Source organism: Bos taurus, chromosome 25, assembly GCF_002263795.3.
Source record: "Bos taurus isolate L1 Dominette 01449 registration number 42190680 breed Hereford chromosome 25, ARS-UCD2.0, whole genome shotgun sequence".
NCBI lineage: Eukaryota > Metazoa > Chordata > Mammalia > Artiodactyla > Bovidae > Bos > Bos taurus.
The window spans coordinates 27368881-27389497 of NC_037352.1; the positions used below are offsets into that span (position 1 = coordinate 27368881).

The 20617-nt window shown below is 47.4% G+C and overlaps 1 protein-coding gene across 3 annotated transcripts in view; it reads left to right on the forward strand.

Moving 5' to 3' along the window:
* ITGAM (integrin subunit alpha M) overlaps positions 1-13866 on the forward strand; it is a 38702-nt gene extending 24836 nt beyond the window's left edge. For 2 of the 3 annotated variants that reach the window (XM_059881165.1, XM_059881166.1), the window contains 16 exons: positions 2651-2781; positions 2864-3027; positions 5569-5723; positions 5810-5941; positions 6173-6246; positions 6460-6601; positions 6697-6819; positions 8243-8322; positions 9418-9501; positions 9828-9903; positions 10955-11062; positions 11245-11328; positions 11483-11596; positions 11685-11786; positions 12013-12123; positions 12762-13866. In XM_059881165.1, coding sequence (XP_059737148.1) covers positions 2651-2781; positions 2864-3027; positions 5569-5723; positions 5810-5941; positions 6173-6246; positions 6460-6601; positions 6697-6819; positions 8243-8322; positions 9418-9501; positions 9828-9903; positions 10955-11062; positions 11245-11328; positions 11483-11596; positions 11685-11786; positions 12013-12123; positions 12762-12833 — 1752 coding nt within the window. In that variant the 3' untranslated portion in view covers positions 12834-13866. 3 annotated transcript variants of the gene reach the window in all.
* The last annotated feature ends 6751 nt before the right edge of the window (positions 13867-20617 follow it).

Below are 20617 nucleotides of genomic sequence, written 5' to 3' on the forward strand. Positions count from 1 at the left end.
TGTAAAATTCCATGGACAGAGGAGCCTGGCAGGCTACAGTCCATGGGGTTGCAAACAGTTGGACCCAACTGAGCAATTTCACTTACTGTACCGAACATCATGATCACTTTAGAAAGTTCCCACCTGTCCCCTCCCAGTCAATTTCTGACCCCACTCCATCCTAGAGGAAGCTACTGTTCCAATTATTTTCCACCATAGATCAATTTTGCCCATTCTAGTGTATGGACTATGATGCTATGTCAGCCCTAGTATTTTTCACACACTCCTTTTAAAAAAATAATTCTACTTGTTTATCTATGGCTGCACTGAATCTTCATTGCTTTTCCGGTTTTTCTCTAGTTGTGGCCAGCAGGGGTTATTCTCTAGTTCCGATGCTCAGGCTTCTCATTGCAGTGGCTTCTCTTGTTGCAGAGCACAGGCTTCTAGGGCTCGAGGTCATCAGTAGTCACATGTTCTTTAGTTACAGCCCAGCACTCCTCACATTCTTCCCTCTGTGTCACGGAACCTCTTTCCGCAATTTTATGAATATTATAGTTAAGCCTTTTTCTCATTGGCATCTGTTGTTTCTTTGTGTAAATGGGATTTGAAGGCTCTGGTTTTACTCTATTTTTATTACAACACTTTACATGCTTGTATAAGTTAAAAGATCTAAAGTAAACAGCAAAAGCCCTAGCTCCTTCTGCCCTTTATCTTTACCAGAACTTGGCCTGGAAAGGAAAACAAGGGTAAAGGGAGGGTCCACACATTCACCCACTCTCACCCACACCCCCGTACACCCATCCCCACCCATGCCCACACCCACTCACACCCACACTCAGACTCACCCACAGCCCCCATACGCCCACATCCACTCACACCCATACACACACTCCTACTCCACTCACATTCTCCTCTCCCACACCACAGACTTTGGAATTAAAAATAAATGCAAAAATGATCATGCAAGCTTATTGTTCTACTGTTTGTAATTTTTACTTGTTCTTTTTCTATTACTGGAACTGTGGTGCTCAGTATTTCAACAAGCAAGTGTCCTATGGATCTCCCAACTACCATATTATATAATTTCAAAACAAAGCTTCCTCCCAATAGGATATAATAATTTTTTCTCAAAAAAATTGGCAGTATAATATATGTTCAGTAAACACACAAATCTTAAGTGTTGAATTTTCACATCTGTGAACCCAAGTAAGCACCACCCAGATGAAGATATAGCACATTTCCAGCGTCCTGCACTTCCTCATTCTTCTTTCCAGTTGACAACTTCACTTAAAAAATGGCAGTAAAATACACATGACCTAAAACTCACCCCCTTAACCATTTTTAAGTGTACACACTTCAGTGGCATTAAGTACGTGACAAAGTCACTTTTAAAATTTCTTAATATATTTGGCTGTTATCCTTTCAGTTAGACTTTATTTTTTTGGGAGGGGGGGTCCAAAATCACTGCAGATGGTGACTGCAGCCATGAAATTAAAAGATGTTTGCTCCTTGGAAGAAAACCTATGACCAACCTAGACAGCATATTAAAAAGCAGAGACACTACTTCACCAACAAAGATCTATATAGTCAAAGCTATGATCTTTCCAGTAGTCATGCATGGATGTGAGAATTGGACTATAAAGAAGGCTGAGCACCAAAGAATTGATGCTTTTGAACTCTGGTGTTGGTGAAGACTCTTGAGAGTCCCTTGGACTGGAGATCCAACCAGTTCATCCTAAAGGAAATCAGTCCTGAATATTCATTGGAAGGACTGATGCTGAAGCTGAAACTCCAATACTTTGGCCACCTGATGTGAAGAACTGACTCACTGGAAAAGACCCTGATGCTGGGAAAGATTGAAGGCAGGAGAAGAAGGGAGCAACAGAGGATGAGATGGTTGGATGGCATCACTGACTCTATGGACATGAGTTTGAGTAAGCTTCAGGAGTTGGTGATGGACAGGAAAGCCTGGTGTGTTGCAGTCCATGGGGTTGCAAAGAGTTGGACACGACTGAGTGACTGAACTGAACTGATCCTTTCAGTATTAATTTTCCATATAGATTGAAGAGTCAAAATTGTTCCTAACAGCTTATTATGAAAAGTAACAATTTTCATACCCACACTGTGATTTCCTCTTTGTTTTTCCTCCTCTTGAGGAAACCACTTTCAGCTCTTTCAATGATTCTCTGTACTTGCCAAGGACACAATTATATTGCTGCTGCTTGATTTTTGTTTTTGCGTTGACTTCCTACTATGGAAGGTGAGGACTGAGCTCTCTTTGAGGCCTCTCTTTTCAGATATTCACATGCTTTGCATCCCACCCCCACATTAAATTTATATGATAAATTTGGTTAGGTCAATACAGAGTGTTTGCATTTTCCTGACCACGTAAGAGAGATCCAGCTGAATCAAGAGATTCAGCTGAGTCAAATAGTATACTGTCTCTTCTTTCCTGTGAAGCTTCTTATTTTCTCTGGAAAACCCAGCAATTATGGAAATTTTTTATATCATCTCAAGGTTGTGGTTTAAAGCTGAATAGTTACCCTAATTTTTAAAGAAATTGTGGGAGGTGTGACTTGAGTGGAGCCCAGACAGTCTCTCCTTGGGTCACCCTGGGAGACTGAGTTACTCTCTTCTCTGTTCTTTCCCGCCTCCTCTTTTCCACCGTCAGCGGATCACAGGCTCACAGATCTCCCCCAAGCTTCAGTATTTCGGGCAGTCACTGAGCGGGGGCCAGGACCTCACAATGGATGGATTGGTAGACTTGGCTGTCGGGGCTCAGGGGCATGTGCTGCTGCTCAGGTGAGAGTATACCAGATATCTTCTTTTTAAGGAGTGTGTTTGCTGTACGATGGCCCCTGATGGCCCTCTGGCTTCCCCCCAGGTCACAGCCTGTGCTGAAAGTTGAGGCGACGATGGAGTTCACACCCAAGGAAGTGAAGAGGAATGTGTATGAGTGTCGTGACCCAGTGGTAAAAGGCCAGATTGCTGGGCAGGTGAAAGTCTGCCTCCAAGTTCGCAAAAGCACATGGGACCGACTGGGAGAAGGTGAGGCTGAGTGGGTGAATTTCAAGAGGTTAAAATGACTGGGGACATTGATGGGCTCTGATAGCCTTCTTCAAGCTTGGATGGAGTAAGCAGATGGTTCCCCTGCTAGAGCATGGGTGGGGAGGCCCAGAAAACACCACCAAAGAAGTAAGTCTCTGGCACTTCTTTACAGTCTCAGTTCTCTATAGAATGAAGGGCCCCACCCTGTGAACTAACCAGATATACTTTTTTAACTGAGAGGTGGGCAGAGGAGCTTGGCAAGCTCCATAGTCCATGGGGTTGCAAAGAGTTGGACATGACTTAGCAACTAAACAGCAACAATAATTTGTTCAAAGGGGAGACTGAGTTGATGAAGCAAAGCACAAACTCGCAAAGCATTCAGACATGTATTTTATCACAACTAACTTGACTCCCTCCCTTGTCTCTATTCTGAGTGGCATTGTGCTTGGGGTGAGAAAGAGTAACGGTGGTCCTAGAGAGAAACAAGGGGAGGAGATAAAATTAGTTTTCTAGCAATAATCTTACTGGACTGAGAAGATAGCAGTCAGGGTTCGGGGCAAACAAGATGGCTAGAAATTGAGAGTGAAGTCTTGGAGAGGAGAGAATTACAGAGAAGATCCCCCAAAATCTACATGGAAATTCCATACAAAGTCATTGGCTGACTTCTAAGTCATGCATGTCCAGGTCAATACTTCCAGAAACTCAGTGGAAGACAGCAACTGAAGAGCTAATGAGTTGAAAAGAAATCCAGCTGCTGGGGAAGCAGAGATTTGAGTGGGGCATTGAAAAACACCTTGGTCCTTCTATTGGGAAAATGTCCATTGAGACCAGCAAGCAAGAGAAACAACAGACAATAGATATAGACCCACAGATGATTCAAATATTAGAATTATCAAATCAGAATTTAAAATATAATTAAAATTAATATCTTCAAGAATAAAGAGGAAAGGATGGAGAACGTCATAAAAAAAATCTGGATTTCCTAAGAGTTCAATGGAAACAACTAGCACTGAAAAACAAATGGAATGGAATTGAGAATTCAATACATTTAATAGCAGATTAGGAGCAGAACAAACAGATATACATCACTATATATAAAATAGGTAAACAAGGATTTACTGTATGGCACAGATAATTATATTCAATCAATATCTTGTTTAACCTATAATGGAAAAGGAGCTGAAAAATATGTATATGTATAACTGAATCACTTTGCTGTATACTTGAAACTAAAACAACACTGTTAATCAGCTATACTTCAATATAAAATAGAATTTAAAAAAGAAATGGTGGTAAAGACTTTTCTAAAACTGGTGAAAGACATCAAGATTCTCTACCAAGTCAGAGCAAGATAAATATAAAAGGAACCATAAATTGTTACATTATACCAATGCCCACAACACCAGACACTGTACCATCCCAAGGTACAAACTGCTGAAGAACAAAGACAAAGAGAAAAAAGTGAAAAGCAATATACTTTAAAAATATACTTAATTTTCTATCTTGTAACAGAATAGGTATTAATTACTGAGCATTTATTATGTGGCAGGCACTATGCTAAATGCTTCATAGGCACAATTTTATTTTCACTGTTGGAAAGAAACAATTATTATCTTCAATTTAAAAATAAGGAGGAACTTCCGTGTTTGTCCAGTGGTTAGGGCACTGCACTTCCAATGCAGAGGCCAGGGTTCAATCCCTGGTCAGGGAAGTAGATCCCGCATGCTGCAAAAAGACCCCATGTTGTTGTTCAGTCACTAAGTTGTATCTGACTCTTTGTGACTCCATGAACTGCAGCATGCCAAGCTTCCCTGTCTCTCACCATCTCCTGTAGTTTGCTTAAATTCATGTCCATTGAGTTGGTGATGCCCTCCGAACATCTTATCCTCTGTTGCCCCATTCTCCTCCTGTCCTCAATCTTTCCCAGCATCAGGGTCTTTTCCAATGAGTTGGTTCTTTGCATCAGGTGGCCGAAGTGTGGGAGCTTCAGCTTCAGCATCAGTCCTTCCAATGACTATTCAGGGTTGATTTCCTTTAGGAATGACTGGTTTGATCTCCTTGCAGTTCAAGGGACTGTCAAGAGTCTTCTCCAGCACCACAGTTCAAAAGCATCAGTTCTTCAGTGCTCTGCTTTCTTTGTGGTCCGAGTCTCACATCCATACATGACTACTGGAAAAATCATAGCTTTGGCTAGATGGACCTTTGTAAGCAGAGTGATGTCTCTGCTTTTTAATATGCTTTCTAGGTTTCTTCCAAGGAGCAAGCATCTTTTAATTTCATGGCTGCAGTGATCTTGAAGCCCAGGAAAATAAAATTCGCCACTGTTTCCACAACTAAAAGATCCTGTGTGCTGCAATTAAGACCTGGCTCAGCCAAATCAATACAGAAATAATTTTTTAAAATAAGGAACTGAGAGACACAGGGAGGTCAACTAATGTGGCCAAAGTTGGACAGTTGGGGAGCAGAGGAACAGGGCCGCCACCTCTTGCCAGTCTGACTCCAAAGCCAGGCTCCTTACCGCCATTCTTCCCACCCCTTCAGGAGATACCCAGAGCACTATCACCTATGACCTGGCTCTGGACCCAGGTCGCCCCCATTCCGTGGCCATCTTTGATGAGACACAGAACAGCACACGCAGACGTGTAGAGACGCTGAGGCTGAGTCAGAAATGCGAGACCCTGAAGCTCCGGTTACTGGTGAGCAGGGGGTGACCATCCTCCAAGCAGGGGGTGGGCTTGTGAAGCTGAGAAGGCTGGACCACCGACCCCTCACTGTCTCTCAGGATTGTGTGGAGGACTCAGTGACCCCCATTGCTCTGCGCCTCAACTTCTCTCTGGTGGGGGAGCCTGCACACAATTATGGGGGCCTCAGGCCAGTGCTGGCTGTGGATGCTCTGAGACTCTTCACAGCCTCGGTGAGTCGGGAAGATCCCCTGGAGCGGGAAAGGGCAACTCACTCCAGTATTCTTGCCTGGAGAATCCCACAGGCAAGAAGAGCCTGGCGGGCTGCAGTCCATGGGGTCCCAAAGAGTCGGACACGACTGAGCAACTAACACTTTCACTTTATTTCGAGATTTCACTTTGCTGTTTCTTTTTACATCCTGTTCCGATTTCCTTTTGTTTTTCTCATATTCCGTGTTTGGCAGCTTCCCTTTGAGAAGAACTGTGGCAATGACACCGTCTGCCAGGATGACCTCAGCATCACCTTCAGTTTTATGGAGTGAGTTCCCTGTCCTCTTTTTTACCCCCAAAACTGCACCATGACCTGGCGATCTGTTCTCCTCCTGGCCCCCAAGGGAGCCTGGCGCAGAGCAGCTGCTACCGCCTCATCCACTATCTTCTCTCTCCCAGTGTCTGCGCCTCCTTCCCTCCAGAGCACATTCGCTGCAGGGAAGCCCCCAGCCTCTCATGGCCTGGCTTCTTCCTTCCACAGCCTGGACACCCTGGTGGTGGGTGGACCCCGGGACTTGAACGTGACGGTGACTGTGAGAAACGAGGGCGAGGACTCCTACAGAACTCAGGTCACCTTCTTCTACCCGTCTGGCTTGTCCTACCGGAGGGTGTCAAGCAGCCAGGTAGCCAAACCCTTCTCAGGCTCCGTCTGACTTTACTTGCCCCATCCCCATGGCTGCCAGCTGACTTCACCAGCTCTGCCTCCCTTGCCTTCCAGAACCAGCGCTCACAACGGTTCTGGCGCCTGACCTGTGAGTCTGATGTCTCCACCGAAGGGTCTGGAATCTTGAAGAGAACCAGCTGTGGCATAAACCACCCCATTTTCCTAGACAACTCGGAGGTCAGACTGCTGGCTCCTCCTCCCTTTTTCTCCTTTGTTTTCTTCTGAATTCTTCCCTAGTTTTTCTCCTTCTTCCCACACTGCATGGCTTGTGGGATTTTAGTTCCTGGACCAGGTATTGAACTCAGGCCCATGGCAATGAAAATGTGAAATCTTAACCACTGAACCATCAGGGAATTCCCTTCTTCTTCTTTTTAAAAGTAGATCTTTCTTTCTCTCTCTCTCTCTCTTTTTTTTTTTTTTTTGAAAAAAAAGTTTTGCTGAGATAAAAATCCATCTACCATTACAATACACCCATTGGGCTTCACTGGCAGCTCAGACAATAAAGAACCTGCTTGCAATGCAGGAGACCTGGGTTTGATTTCTGGGTTGGGAAGATTCCCTGGATAAGTGAATGGCAACCCACTCTAGTATTCTTGCCTGGAGAATTCCATGGACAGAGGAGCCTAACAGGCTATATAGTCCATGGTGTCACAAAGAGTCAGACATGACTGAATGACTAACACAAACATTTAAAGTATATGATCCAGGGACTTCTCTGATGGTCAAGTGGTTGAGAATCTGACTTGGAATGTAGGGGACACGGGCTTGATCCTGGGTTAGGGAACTAAGATCCTATGCCACATGCCACTGGGCAATCTAAGCTCAAGTGCCACAATCTAAGCTAGAGAGCCCACACACCCCAAGACCTCATGCAGTCAAAAATGAATAAATAAATAAACTGAGAAAAGTATACAATCCACTGGCTTTTGAAATGTTCACAGAGTTGTGCATTCATCAGCGTGATCAATTTTAGAGTATTATATTTTTAATTTAATGTTTAAAATATTACTTATTTGTTTGGCTGCATTTGGGTCTTAGCTGTAGCATGTGGGGTCTTCGCTGCATCATGCAGGATCTTTCACTGCAGCTCATGAACTCTTTAGTTGTGGTCCACAGGCTCAGTAGTTGTAGCACTCGGGCTTAGTTGCTCCAAGGCATGTGGGATCTTAGTTCCCCGACCAGGTATTGAATTCGAGTCCCCTGCATTGCAAGGCAGATTCTTAACCCCTGGACAGCCTGGGAAGTCCTAGAGTATTTTATAAAACCCCCCAAAACACCTTGCTCCCTTTGGCCATCAGCCTATGTCTTCCCATCTGTCCCAGTTCTAAGCAACCACTAATCTATTTTCTATCTTGAGATTCACCTATTCTGGGTATTTCATATGAATAGAATCATACAATATGATGGCTTCTTTGAGCATCACGCTTTCAAGGGTTACCCATGTTGCAAGATGTATTAATACTCTGATTCTTTTTATTGCTGAATAACACTCTGTTGTATGGATGTACCACATTTTATTTACCCATTCTTCAGCTGATGAACATCTGGGATGTTTCTTCTCTCTTCCTCTTGTCACTGTCTCTCCTTTCTCCAACTCCAGATCACCTTTAATGTCACATTTGACGTGAATCCTGATACTTACTTTGGAAACAAGCTACTTCTCAAGGCCAATGTTACCAGGTGAGCTATGCCTGGCTTCCCACCACATCATCAGTTTTGAGGTCCCAGCCCCGTGCTGATGGTGGACCATTGCCCTCTCCCCACTGGTTCTCCCTTCAGCTCATTCATTCACTCCAGAAATGCCAACTGAGCACCCACCCCATGCCAGGCATGTTGCCCAGGGCTGATGGGATAGCAACAGACAAGATGGCTGTGGTTCCTGGCTCATGGAGGTTATAATTTAGTGGCAAGGATGGACAGGACAGTTGATGATTACCATGAAATGAATGGTGTCCAGTGTTGTTGGGAGTTTGGTGTTCAGAGAGGAAGATTCATTTGGGCTGTGAGTTAGCCAGAAAAAGTGAAAGAAAGTGTTAGTCTTTCAGTCATGTCCGACTGTTTGTGACCCCATGGACTATAGCCCACCAGGCTCCTCTGTCCATGGAATTCTCCAGCCAAGAATACTGGAGCAGGTAGCTATTCCCTTCTCCAGGGGATCTTCCCAACCCAGGGATCAAACCCGGGTCTCCTGCATTGCAGGCAGATTCTTTCCATTTGAGCCACGAGGGAAGCCCAGCAAAGGCACAAATTGAAGGTGGGCATGAATACAGAGAGAAGGAAGTGTGGACCAAGCCATGCTGGGATATGGCAAATGTCAGGCTAAGTTTGAGCTCAGGAGGCAGAGTTGAAGGACTTGGTTAGATATGGCCCATTTCATGTAATGACCGACAGGTGCTATTAAGGAGTTTGCTGTTGAACTTGGGAGGGACAGGATGTGATCACCTTTGCATGCTAGAAAGATCTCTCTCCAGGAGGGCAGGGGATTAGGGCAGGGGATTAGGGCAGGAGTGGTTTTGAGTTCAGGGGACCAGTGAGAAAAAGAAGGTGCTCCAGGCATCCATCCTGCTGAGTTGGGATGGGCCTGAACTCCACGGGGCAGCCCTGGGCTTCCCTACAATCTCTATTTCCTCTGTTGGATTTAAAGGACAGTGTTTAAGATGCTGAGAGCACAGGACTCAGTGGTTGGTTGGTGCTAGAGGGTAAAGGAGAAATAGGAGAAGGAAAGGCTGATTCTCAATTCTCAAGAGCTGGTCAGAGCTCTCTGTTTCCCTTCAGTGAGAACAACATGCCGGGGAACAACAAAACTCAATTCCAGCTGGAGCTGCCTGTGAAATACGCTGTGTATATGGTGGTCACCAGGTACTGGCTTCCGGGGCTTTTTGCTCTGCCTTCACCCCTGGGCGGGACATGGCGCATCGAGCATCTGTGCGCGAGTCTGTGCGCGGGTGCTTGTGTGTGTCTGAAGTTATGTGTGCACACGTGTGCATTTGTGTGTGTGTGTTGGGGGCCAAACTGCCACACGATGCGGGTCCCCCGACACGGTCCTCGCACACCGTCGTGCTCTCGCTCTCTCAGTTGCATTTCCTGTGTGCCTGTTCACCCCTTAACACCCTTAGCCTGAGACCCCCTCCCAGAACTCCCCTGATGTTCTGTCACTTCCTGCCCCTTCTTCTTTCTCCCGTCAGCCTTGAGGCCTCCACCAAGTATCTCAACTTCACAGCCTCAGAGAAGACCGTACACGCTATGGAGCATCAGTATCAGGTGGGGAGTGGAGAAGGAGCCTGGGGAGGGAAACCAGGATGACAGGAAAGAACAATGGGGAGGGACTTCCCTGGGGTCCAGTGGTTAAGACTCCGTGCTTTGACTGCATGGGACACAAGTTTGATCCCTAGTCAGGAAACTAAGATCCCACATGCCTCAGGGCAAAAAACCCAAACGTAAATCAGAAGCGGTATTTTAACAGATTCAATAAAGACTTTTTAAAATGTTCCACATCAAAAAATCTTTTTAAAAAGTTCCACTCTTCCACTTCAGGGCACACGGGTTCGGTCCTTGTCAGGGAACAAAGATCTCACGTGTTGTGTTGTCAAAAAAAAAAAAAAGAATGATGGGAAACATGCATGAGGTGCCTGCTTTGGGCCAGGCTCTCTTCTAAGCTTGCTCTGACTCCTCACACACACACAAGCATGTGCATCACACATGCACACACACACATGTATATACATGGGACTTCCTCGGTGGCTCCGCAGTAAAGAATCTGCCTGCAATGGAGGCGACCAGGTTCAATCCCTGGGTCGGAAAGATCCCCTGGAGGAGGGCACGGCAACCCTCTCCAGTATTCTTGCCTGGAGAATCCCCATGGATAGAAGAGCCTGGCAGGTTACAGTAGATAGGGTCACAGAGAGACTGAAGTGACTGAGCATGCCTGTGTATACACCATGTATGTAATTACTTTTTTCTTCATCTTCCTAATGACTCTGTGATGGAGGCATTGTCGTCTCCCCCAGTTTATAGATGCAGAAACTGGGGCTCAGAGAGGTTAACAGAACACGCCCCCTGGTGTCACCCTTAGTAAGTGGAAGAGCTGCTGCTTACGACAGCCTGTTTGGCTCAGGAGTGGAATTTAACCACTACACTCTCCTACCTCTCAGAAAGCATCAGAAGGCAGGGTGCTTGGGTCTGTGAGGCCTTATTCAGTCCTGGGCCCCTTCCCAGGACTCCCCTGATGTTTGGGAGTGGGAAACCTGATTCTAGTTGCTGGTGGGTGTGGAAAAGCCAGAGCCCTGATACCCACCCTTCCCCCATCATGCAGTTCAACAACCTGGGCAGGAAGAAACTGCCCATCAGTGTGGTCTTCTGGATCCCCATCCGGCTGAACAAGGTGCCTGTGTGGTCCCAGCCCCAGGTCACCTTCTCCCAGGTAAGCCCAGACGGCTTTGAGGAGTGGGCCCAGCTCCTCCCTCCACAGCCCCCTGGTCTTTCCTAAAATCGTTTCTGCTTCTTCTGTTGGATTGTGGAGCCATTCCCGACCCTCTCCTGACCTGGAGGGTGGACCTGGGAGCCTCACTTCAATCCCTTCCTCATCATGTCCCTTTTCCTCAGGACGTGTCCAGTGGATGTAACACCACGGAGGTTGCCCCTCGTCACTCTGACTTCCTGGCGGAGCTTAAGAAGAGCCCGGTGCTGGTGAGACTAAGCCCCGGCCTCAGGGCTGCACGCAGACTATGTGCCACCCCCTCACCGTGCCCAGTACTACCTCTCAACTGAGCAGCCTGGGCTCACAGGGCAAGTCCTGCATCCAGCTTTCCTGCTCACCTATCTCTTCTCCTCCCTTCCCCAGAACTGCTCCGTTGCTGTCTGCCAGAGAATCCAGTGTGCCATCCCATCCTTTGGCATTCAGGAGGAGTTCAAGGTCACCCTCAAGAGCAACTTCTCGTTTGACTGGTACATCAAGGTCTGTGAGGGCCCGAGGCTCGGCTGGGCATGAGTCATGATCCTTCAGGGCCTAGGGGTCCAGTTCCCATCCTCTCTCTCTCCCACAGACTTCACACAACCACCTTCAAGTTGTGAGCAAAGCGGAGATCTTATTTGATGAGTCAAAGTTCACCCTGCTTCCAGGGCAGGATGCGTTTGTGATGGCCCAGGTATGTGTCTGGGACACAGCGCGACCATTAGAGGCAGGAGAGGAGGCTGGGCTTGTGGGGGAGAGAGAAGAATGGGCAGGAGGAGTGAGTGCTGGGCCTGGAGGGGACAGGGGACAGGGAGGGGTTAGTCATGGCATTCAGGGAGCACACAAGGTCTGACTGGGGAACCCCCAGAAACCCAGAGTCTTTCTCCTCTGATGTACCCCTTCGCCTCTCCCTGCTCCAGACAGGGACCAAGGTGGAGTCCTACGAAGTACATAACCCTATCCCGCTGATCGTGGGCAGCTCAGTAGGGGGGCTTGTGCTCCTGGCCCTCATCTCTGCCGGTCTGTACAAGGTAACTCCCCCGGGACCCTCTCCCTGCCCGCTCCCCTCCCCCACCCCACTGCTTCTCACTCAGCACTGTCAACTCCCACTTCTGCTGCCAGTTGGGTGACCTGGGTGGGGGGGTGTCACAGAACCTCAGTTTCTTCAGCTGTACAATGAGACTAAATGTAAGTGAAAGTCGCTCAGTCTTGTCCGATTCTTTGCCACCCCATGGATTGTAGCCCACCAGGCTTCTCTGTCCATGGAATTCTCCAGGCAAGAATACTGGAGTGGGTGGCCATTTCCTTCTCCTTCCTGACCCAGGGATTGAACCTGGGTCTCCTGTATTGCAGGCAGATTCTTTACCATCTGAGTCACTAGGGAAACACCCATTTTGTGGAGGTCATTGGCTTCATAACTCTAGAGAACTTAGAATGGTCTCTGGTACAATTGCTATATAAGGAGTAGTCCTGCTTATGCTTTCTCTTTCTTTCCTTTCCCAGTAGCAATGCCCTTCCTGTTCCACTTTCCCCAGGGCTATTCTACACCCTGCCGTGTTTTTCCTTTGCATCTCTTGGTCCCGCAGTCTCCCTGCCTGTCCTGCATGGCTTTCACCCACCCCCTTCCCCCAGCCTGGGTGCCCTCACTCACTCGCTTCTGCCTCCACAGCTCGGCTTCTTCAAACGACAGTACAAGGACATGATGACTGAACCTGGTCCCGAAGTGGATACCCCCCAGTAACAGCTCCTTCCCCACAAGTGGCCTCCCTTGCAGCAGACAGGACGTGATGGGACCAAAGAGTGGGTGCCCAGGCTGCTGGACGGACACCTCTGTTAGGAAATCGGGGCTGTGACGTTTCACTCAGGAGCGACCTGCTTGGGTTGCCATTCTCATCCGTGTGCACAGGCATGTGTGTGTGTGTGTGTGTGTGTGTGCACATGCATGAGTGTGAGTTGTGTGTGTGGCTTAGATTGCTCTTGAGCCAAGATAAGTGCCTTCAGCACAAGGTCTGGGGCCAAAGGGGGTTGCTTGGGCTTCCTTGTGTGTGGGTGAAGATGCCACTGGTTCTTCCTTGGGGGCAGAGGTGATGGCAGCTCTTGCGGGTGAACACAAAGGGAAGGCCAACAAATCCTCCCGCGCTTTCCCCTGAAGAAGTAGGACCTACTTTGGTGGGTGAGCCTGCAGGCTGGCAGGAGCCCAAGCAGCTGGGGCTGAGCCCACCGGCAGGAGCCTGTCTGACCATTCCACACTAGAGCTGATATGTTCAGTGCACAATGGTGTACCTCTCTTTGTGTATTCACTTATTTATTATTTTAATGGTACTTTTATTTTTTGAATAGATGAACCTGTCTGTAGTATCAAAGTCAAAAAATGTGTAAAGGTGTATGATGAAAAGGTTCTCCTTTCCACCCTGATCTCCCAGCCATTCAGGTCTCTTGTAAAGGGTAGTCCAGGTTATGTGTTTGGAGGTCTCCTTTGCTAAGATTTTTTTTTTTTATCTCTTTTTATACAATGATTCTAGGGATATGCAAACACACACACAAATTTTTTACACGAATGGCAGCATGCATTATTTATACTGTTCTACATCTTGCTTTTTTCATGAATATGGCTCTGACGTTTTTTTTTATCAAGATATAAAGTACTTTCTCATTCTTTTATATAGTGGCTCTGTATTCTACTATGTAGGTGGATCCTAAGCCTGGGAGGTATATTGTTTCCAATCTCACAGTGACAAAAATGGTGGATTAATATATTGAATATATGTGGTTTTTGCGTATGTGTAGGCTAATTTATAGGATACATTCGCAGAAATTTGAGTTCTCTGAGAGGCAATCCCAAGAGAAGAATTTGAGTGAAAGATGCTTATTTAAGAGAGACCCCAGGGAATACCAGTAGGGAAGGAACGTGAGCTGGGAGGGAAAGGCAGGCAGTAAAGGGTGTATTATCAACAGAGGTACCACTATGAGCTTGTCGAGTGTAACTCGGCTGGGGAGGTCTGGGAGATAAAGTAGAACCCCCACCTCGACGCTTCCTACCTGTGCAGAGAAGGTGCACAGACAGATACACCGTGTTGTTCAGTTGCTACGTTGTGTCTGATTCTTTGCAACCTCATGGGTTGCAGCACACCAGGATTTTTCTGTCCTTCACTGTCTCCCGGAGTTTGCTCAAATTCATGTCCATTGAGTCAGTGATGCCGTCCACCCGTCTCGTCCTCTGTTATCCCCTTCTCTTCCTGCCTTCAATCTTTCCCGGCATCAGGGTCTTTTTCAGTGGTTATACCATGCCCCATAGTTATTGGCTTAGAGTTGCTCTTAGTGGAGAAGGAAGTGTTAATGCCCTGACACTTCCAGCCAGCCCTGAATGGAGGCAGAGCGGGCTCTGGTGGCCAGAGAAAGGGCTGCAGATGCTGCCGGTTGGAAGTCCACCAAGGGAGCATAGCCGTGCCCTGGCACGGCCTGCAGGGATCGGGGCAGGGCACCAATAGCACTTGCTTTCCCGAGCGTGTACAGGTGAAGTTTTGTTACCTGTTTCTAGTTAGCCTTCCCTCCTCTGGGGAGTTCTCCTTCTGCCCTTCTCCCAACCTTCGCCAACAGCACCTACCACTCTGCCCTTAGCACCCGCCCTACTTGTCACGCCAGTCTTGCTAAGTGGCCATATCTTGGTATTTACTCTGAATTTCACTTTCGAGGAAGCTGAGGCTTTGCAAGATTATCCTAATTGCTTGAGGTCATACGCTAAGTGGGGCTTCCCTGGTGGCTCAGATGGTAAAGAATCTGCCTACCATGTAGAAGACCCAGGTTCGATCCCTGGGTCAGGAAGGTCCCCTGGAGAAGAGAATGGCTACCCACTCCAGCATTCCAGCCTGGAGAATCCCATGGACAGAGGAGCCTGGCAGGTTACAGTCCATGGGGTCACAAAGGGTCAGACAGGATTGAGCAACTAACACTTTCACTTTTGATACAGATAAGGAAGGGGTGGAGGTGGGATTCAAACCTGGCTCAGTCTGGATCCGTAGCTTTTCTCTTTTGCTGTCCTGATGGCCTCAGAGGAATGGCCTGCAGCAGGCGTGAGGGAGGTTAATAAAAATGGCAAGTACATGCAGTTCATTGAGAGACAAGGAAGATATGGCTTAGATGGACATCTGCTCCGGATGATTTAGGACGGAGGGCAGGTGAGGGAAGATTCCTGGGGGAGGCGACCCCTGACTCAAGTAGGGGCAGGAGCCTTCCACTCAGATGGCAGCAGAGTCGGGGCTGGAAGAGTGGGTGGGAGCCTGGGCATATGTGCTTTGTGAGCCAGAGTGAGGAGTTTCAGTTTTATTCAAAATGCAGTAAGATGTCATCGAAGGGTGACCCATAAGACAATGGCACTTTGTATCTTTGTTGCTATTCAGTCGTTAAATCATGTCTGACTCTTCGCAACCCCATGGACTATAGCCCTCCAGGATTCTTTTTCCATAGGATTTCCCAGGCAAAAATACTGGAGTGGGTTGCCATTTCCTTCTTCAGGGAATCTTCCTGACCCAGGGATTGAACCCACGTCTCCTGCATTGACAGGCAAATTCTTCACCACTGAGCTACCAGGGAAGTCTACCTTGAAATGGTTCTACACAATTTCTTTTTCTGACTTCAGAACCCTTAAAATGACTTTCTTCCTCCTTAAATTGAAAGAAAAAAGACCTCAAGATCTCCAGAGTCCTTAACTGACCCAGGAAAGGAGAGGGCCTCTATACCGCCAGGCAGCAGTCCTTGGACAAGCAATCAAGGCTCAAAGTCCACATAGCCTCTTTGTGTTGGAAGCTTGTGTTGATTCAGCCTGCTAGGAGCTTAATGGTGGGTTAAAAAGTAAATTATTTCTAGTGACAAATTACCCTAGCATGACCCCAAAGTTACTAATAAACAGGGCCATAAATCTCTAGTGAAGAAGCAGATAAACCTGGGAAAGTCTGTCCTTGGTTTTACTTTTGGGGATCCCTTGGTTCAGAATAAATCTCTGCAACCTCCAGCCTTCTTTTCTTACTTAGCTGTTGCTTAGTTGCTAAGTCTGACTTTTTGTGACCCCTGTAGTATGCCAGGAGAAGGCAATGGCACCCCACTCCAGTACTCTTGCCTGGTACGCTGGTACGCTGCAGTCCATGGGGTCACGAAGAGTCGGACACGACTGAGCGACTTCACTTTCACTTTTCACTTTCATGCACTGGAGAAGGAAATGGCAACCCACTCCAGTGTTCTTGCCTGGAGAATCCCAGGGATGGGGGAGCCTGGTGGGCTGCCGTCTATGGGGTCACACAGAGTCGGACACGACTGAAGCGACTTAGCAGCAGCAGCAGCAGTAGTATGCCAGGCTCCTCCGTCCTCCAGTATCTCCTGGAGTTTGCTCAAATTCATGTCCATTGAGTCAGTGATGGTATCTAACCATCTCATCCTTTGTCACCCCCTTCTCCTCCTGCCCTCAGTCTTTCCCAACATCAAGGTCTTTTCAAACGAGTTGGCTCTCTGCATCAGGTGGCCACAATACGGGAGCTTCAGCTTCAGCATCAGTCCTTCCAAGGAAGGAATATTCAGGGTTGATTTCCTTGAGGATTGACTGATTTATCTCCTTGCAGTCCAAGGGACTCTCAAGAGTCTTCTCCAGCACCACACTTCGAAAGCATCAATTCCTTGTTGCTTAGCCTTCTTTATGGTCCACCTCTCACATACATACATCGTTACTGGAAGAAACATAGCTTTGACTATATGGACCTTTGTCAGCAGTGATGTCTCTGCTTTTTAACACGCCATCTAGGTTTGTCATAGCTTTCCTTCCAAGGAGCAAGTGTTTTTTAATTTCATGGCTGTAGTCACTGTCCATGATTTTGTGATTTTGCAGCCCAAGAAAATAAAATCTGTCTCTGCTTCTACATTTTCCCCATCCATTTGCCATGAAGTGATGGGACCAGATACCATGATCTTAGTTTTCTGGATGCTGAGTTTCAAACCAGGTTTTTTACTCTCCTCTTTCACCGTCATCAAGAGGGTATTCATCTTTAGTTCCTCTTCCCTTCCTGCCATTAGAGTAGTATCACCTGCATGTCTGAGGTTGTAGATATTTCTCCTGGCAATCTTAATTCTAGCTTGTGATATTAATACTTACGGTTTAGAAAAGAGATTTCTAACTGACAATCCTTGGGGCAAATCCAGCCTTCAGGTTTTATTTAGCACTCATGGTTTTGTTTGTTTTTGATTAGTTCCTGACCTTTTAAAAGGGAGAGGTTTCTCAGGGAAATTCAGATTTATGGTTTCTCTTGGAAAATGGGAAATGTTTGACAAAACAAGGTGACAGCTTGGCAGAGTCACCCTGTCAGCAGGGCAGCTCACTCCATGGACCACTCGTGCCTCTGAGGCCCAGCCTGTTATATTTAAGGGGACCTCTGAGGCCCTGTGTGCACTGGCCTCTGCTTACCTCTATAGCTCACCTGCTCCTGCCCTCCCCTCTCAACCTCATGTTTCTCAGAGGCACCATATTTAGGCTGAGCAACTAGGACCCTTTTGAAAGTGAAGTGTGTTAGTTGCTCAGTCGTGTCTGACTCTTTGCAACCCCATGGACTATAGTCCAACAGGCTCCTCTGTCCATGGAATTCTCCAGGCAAGGATACGAGAGTGTGTTGTCATTCCCTTCTCCAGGGGATCTTTCCAAACCAGAGATTGAACTCAGGTCTCCTGCATTGCAGGCAGATTCTTTACTATCTGAGTCACCAGGCAAGACTTGAAAATGAAAGGGAATGTGATTAGTAATTACATTGGGACTGAGGCCTCAACATGATCTACTGGGACAGATCAGCATGTACCTGTGTTCCCCCATACTCTCTCTCAATCCCAGTCTTTGCCTACACGGCACCAGACTCACTTCCTTAGGACAAGATCTGGAACCTGGAACAATTGCTAAATATATGTGTTGAGTAAATGAACGAATAGGCTTGGATTACCCAGCTTTCTGTTCTCAAGCTCTCTACCAGAAGACAGAGCTCTCAAAAAATCTGTTCCCCAGACTTTACTGGTGGTCCAGTGGTTAAGTGGCCTGCCAATGCAGGGGACACGGGTCCCACCCCTGCTGCAGGAAGATTCCACATGCTGCAGGGCAACTAAGCCTGTGTGCTGCAACTGCTGAAGCCTGTGTGCCTTAGAGCCTGTGCTCTGCAACAAGAGAAGCCACAGAAATGAGAAGCCCGCGCACCACAACTAGGGAATCACCCTGGCTCACTGCAACCAGAGGAAGCCTGCATGCATCAGGGAAGACACAAAACAGCCAAAAGCAAGTAAAACCTGTTTTCCTGCATTCTAATACATTTCTTCAGGCTCGTATAGTATCTGACTACATGCGTGTGTGCATGCGCTTAGTCGCTCAGTCGTATCCAACTCTTTGCAACCCAATGGGACTACAGCCCACCAGGCTCCTCTGTCCATGGGAATCTCCAGGCAAGAAAACTGGAGTGGGTTGCCATTCCCTTCTCCAGGGGATCTTCCCCAGCAAGGATCAAACTCAGTTGTCCTGCACTGCAGGTGGATTCTTGACCATCTGAGCCACCAGGGAATCCCTACTATATGGTACCACTTCACATTTGCTAAACAGAGAGACTGAATTCACAAATGGACAGTGGGTAGACAGAACTCTGACCCCACAATCTGTAGCAGCCAGCTCAAAAAACTCACCCATCATCTAGGGTAACCAGTTCAGGAAGCCAGCCTGCTACCTGTCCATCAGACTAGACAGTCATGCCGTCTCACCTCTGTGGGCTGCAGCCATGGCTGGGAACTGAGGGCTGACCGTGGAGCATCTAGATGGGAGTTGGAATGGTCTCTTGAAGAGAAATCCAGGAGATAAGGCTTATCACCAACACTTCAGACCCAACCCCTCTTACTCAAACCACCTCATTTCTGCTCTTTCTTGTTTCCCAGTGACAGGTTTTCATTTCCCCCCCTTTTTTTCCACAGAATTTAGCTATAAATGAAATATGAAGATTTTGTTTTTATTCCAGCGAAATCGCTTGTCAGCTGTGAAAGTTTGAGCAAAGACAATCCTTTTGCTTTCTCTGGGTTTTTTTTTTTTTTTTTTGCCAATGCTTGAGTGCCCAGCTTCTTCCTCTTTCTTCACTCATCCTTATCTTTCTGGCACTTTCCTCCTCCACCAGGTGCGTGTTTGCTGTGTCCCCTAACATCCTTCTATTCCTCCACTTAATTGCTGCAGCCTTAACTCAGCCTAAACATATTGCTGTTTTATCCCAAGTTTGCCCCCAAATTCAAGTTAGCCTGCTTCCTGGAAAGGCTGCTTCTGGCTTGTTCAGAGGCAGCTTTCTGATTTTTTCAATTACTGGGCAGGCTTCAGGGGGATCTGGGCTGAGCACTCAGTCCATGGACTTCAAATCTGTGCAGATGCCCCTGGTGTGCACACACCCCCATCCATCCATGGGCAAATTACCTGCCCTTCCATTACCCATCCATCCACACAGCCAACAGTAGGGCCTCCTCCAGTTTTGATGCCCATCCTTGGTGAGACATGGAGAAAGAGCATCTTCTCTTAGTTCCCAGCCAGAGGGCATCACCTTTAATTCTCCACAAAGGAAGACAGACTGGGAACCCTCCCCTCCCCATCAGCTGATAGCAACTGCAGCATCAGAGGGAGGCAGTGCTATTTTCCTCCCACATAGCTGAGCTGCAGCAGTGACTAGGATGAAAGTGAGAGAATGAGTGAAAGTCGCTGAGTCATGTCCGACTCTTTGCGACCCAATGGACTATACGGTCCATGGAATTCTCCAGGCCAGAATACTGGAGTGGGTAGCCTTTCCCTTCTCCAGGGGATCTTCCCAGCCCAGGGATCGAACCCAGGTCCCCTGAATTGCAGGCGGATTCTTTACCAGCTGAGCCACAAGGGAAGCCCAGAATGGGAACTGCTACAAATTCTTTTCAAGGGAACACATTCGCTTTCCCTTACCCAGAATCAGTGCTGCCGTTTCTTCTTTTTAATGATTTTTTGATGTGGACCATTTTTAAAATCTCTTTATTGAATTTGTTATAATATTGCTTCTGTTTTGGTTTTTTGGCTACCAAGCATGTGGGATCTTAGCCCCCTGGCCGGTGATCAGACCCGCACCCTCTGCACTGCAAGGTGAGGGCTTAACCACTGGAACGCTGGGCAAGGCCCAGCACTGCCTTTTTTAACTTCGTGCATGCATCAGATATTGATGGGGTACTTCCTGGAAGAGCACAATCCCTACATTGAAGAGGCCTAAAGTCCCCATTTCAGTCCCCGGCCCATCAAATTATTCCTTTTTTTGTTTGTTTTGGTCTAAGCTTCTTCTTCTGAGACCCACCAAAGCAGAACTAACCACTTTCTCCAGGTCACTCTGAAGTCTAGCAAAACTTGTATTTGAATGCATCAGACTATTGTCTCCTCTGTAGGGTATGATCTCCCTGAAGGCTGGCTCCCTTTCCTGTGTGTTTTGCTTCCCCAGCAGCCGGCCTGCAGCCTGAATCACATGAGCAGCT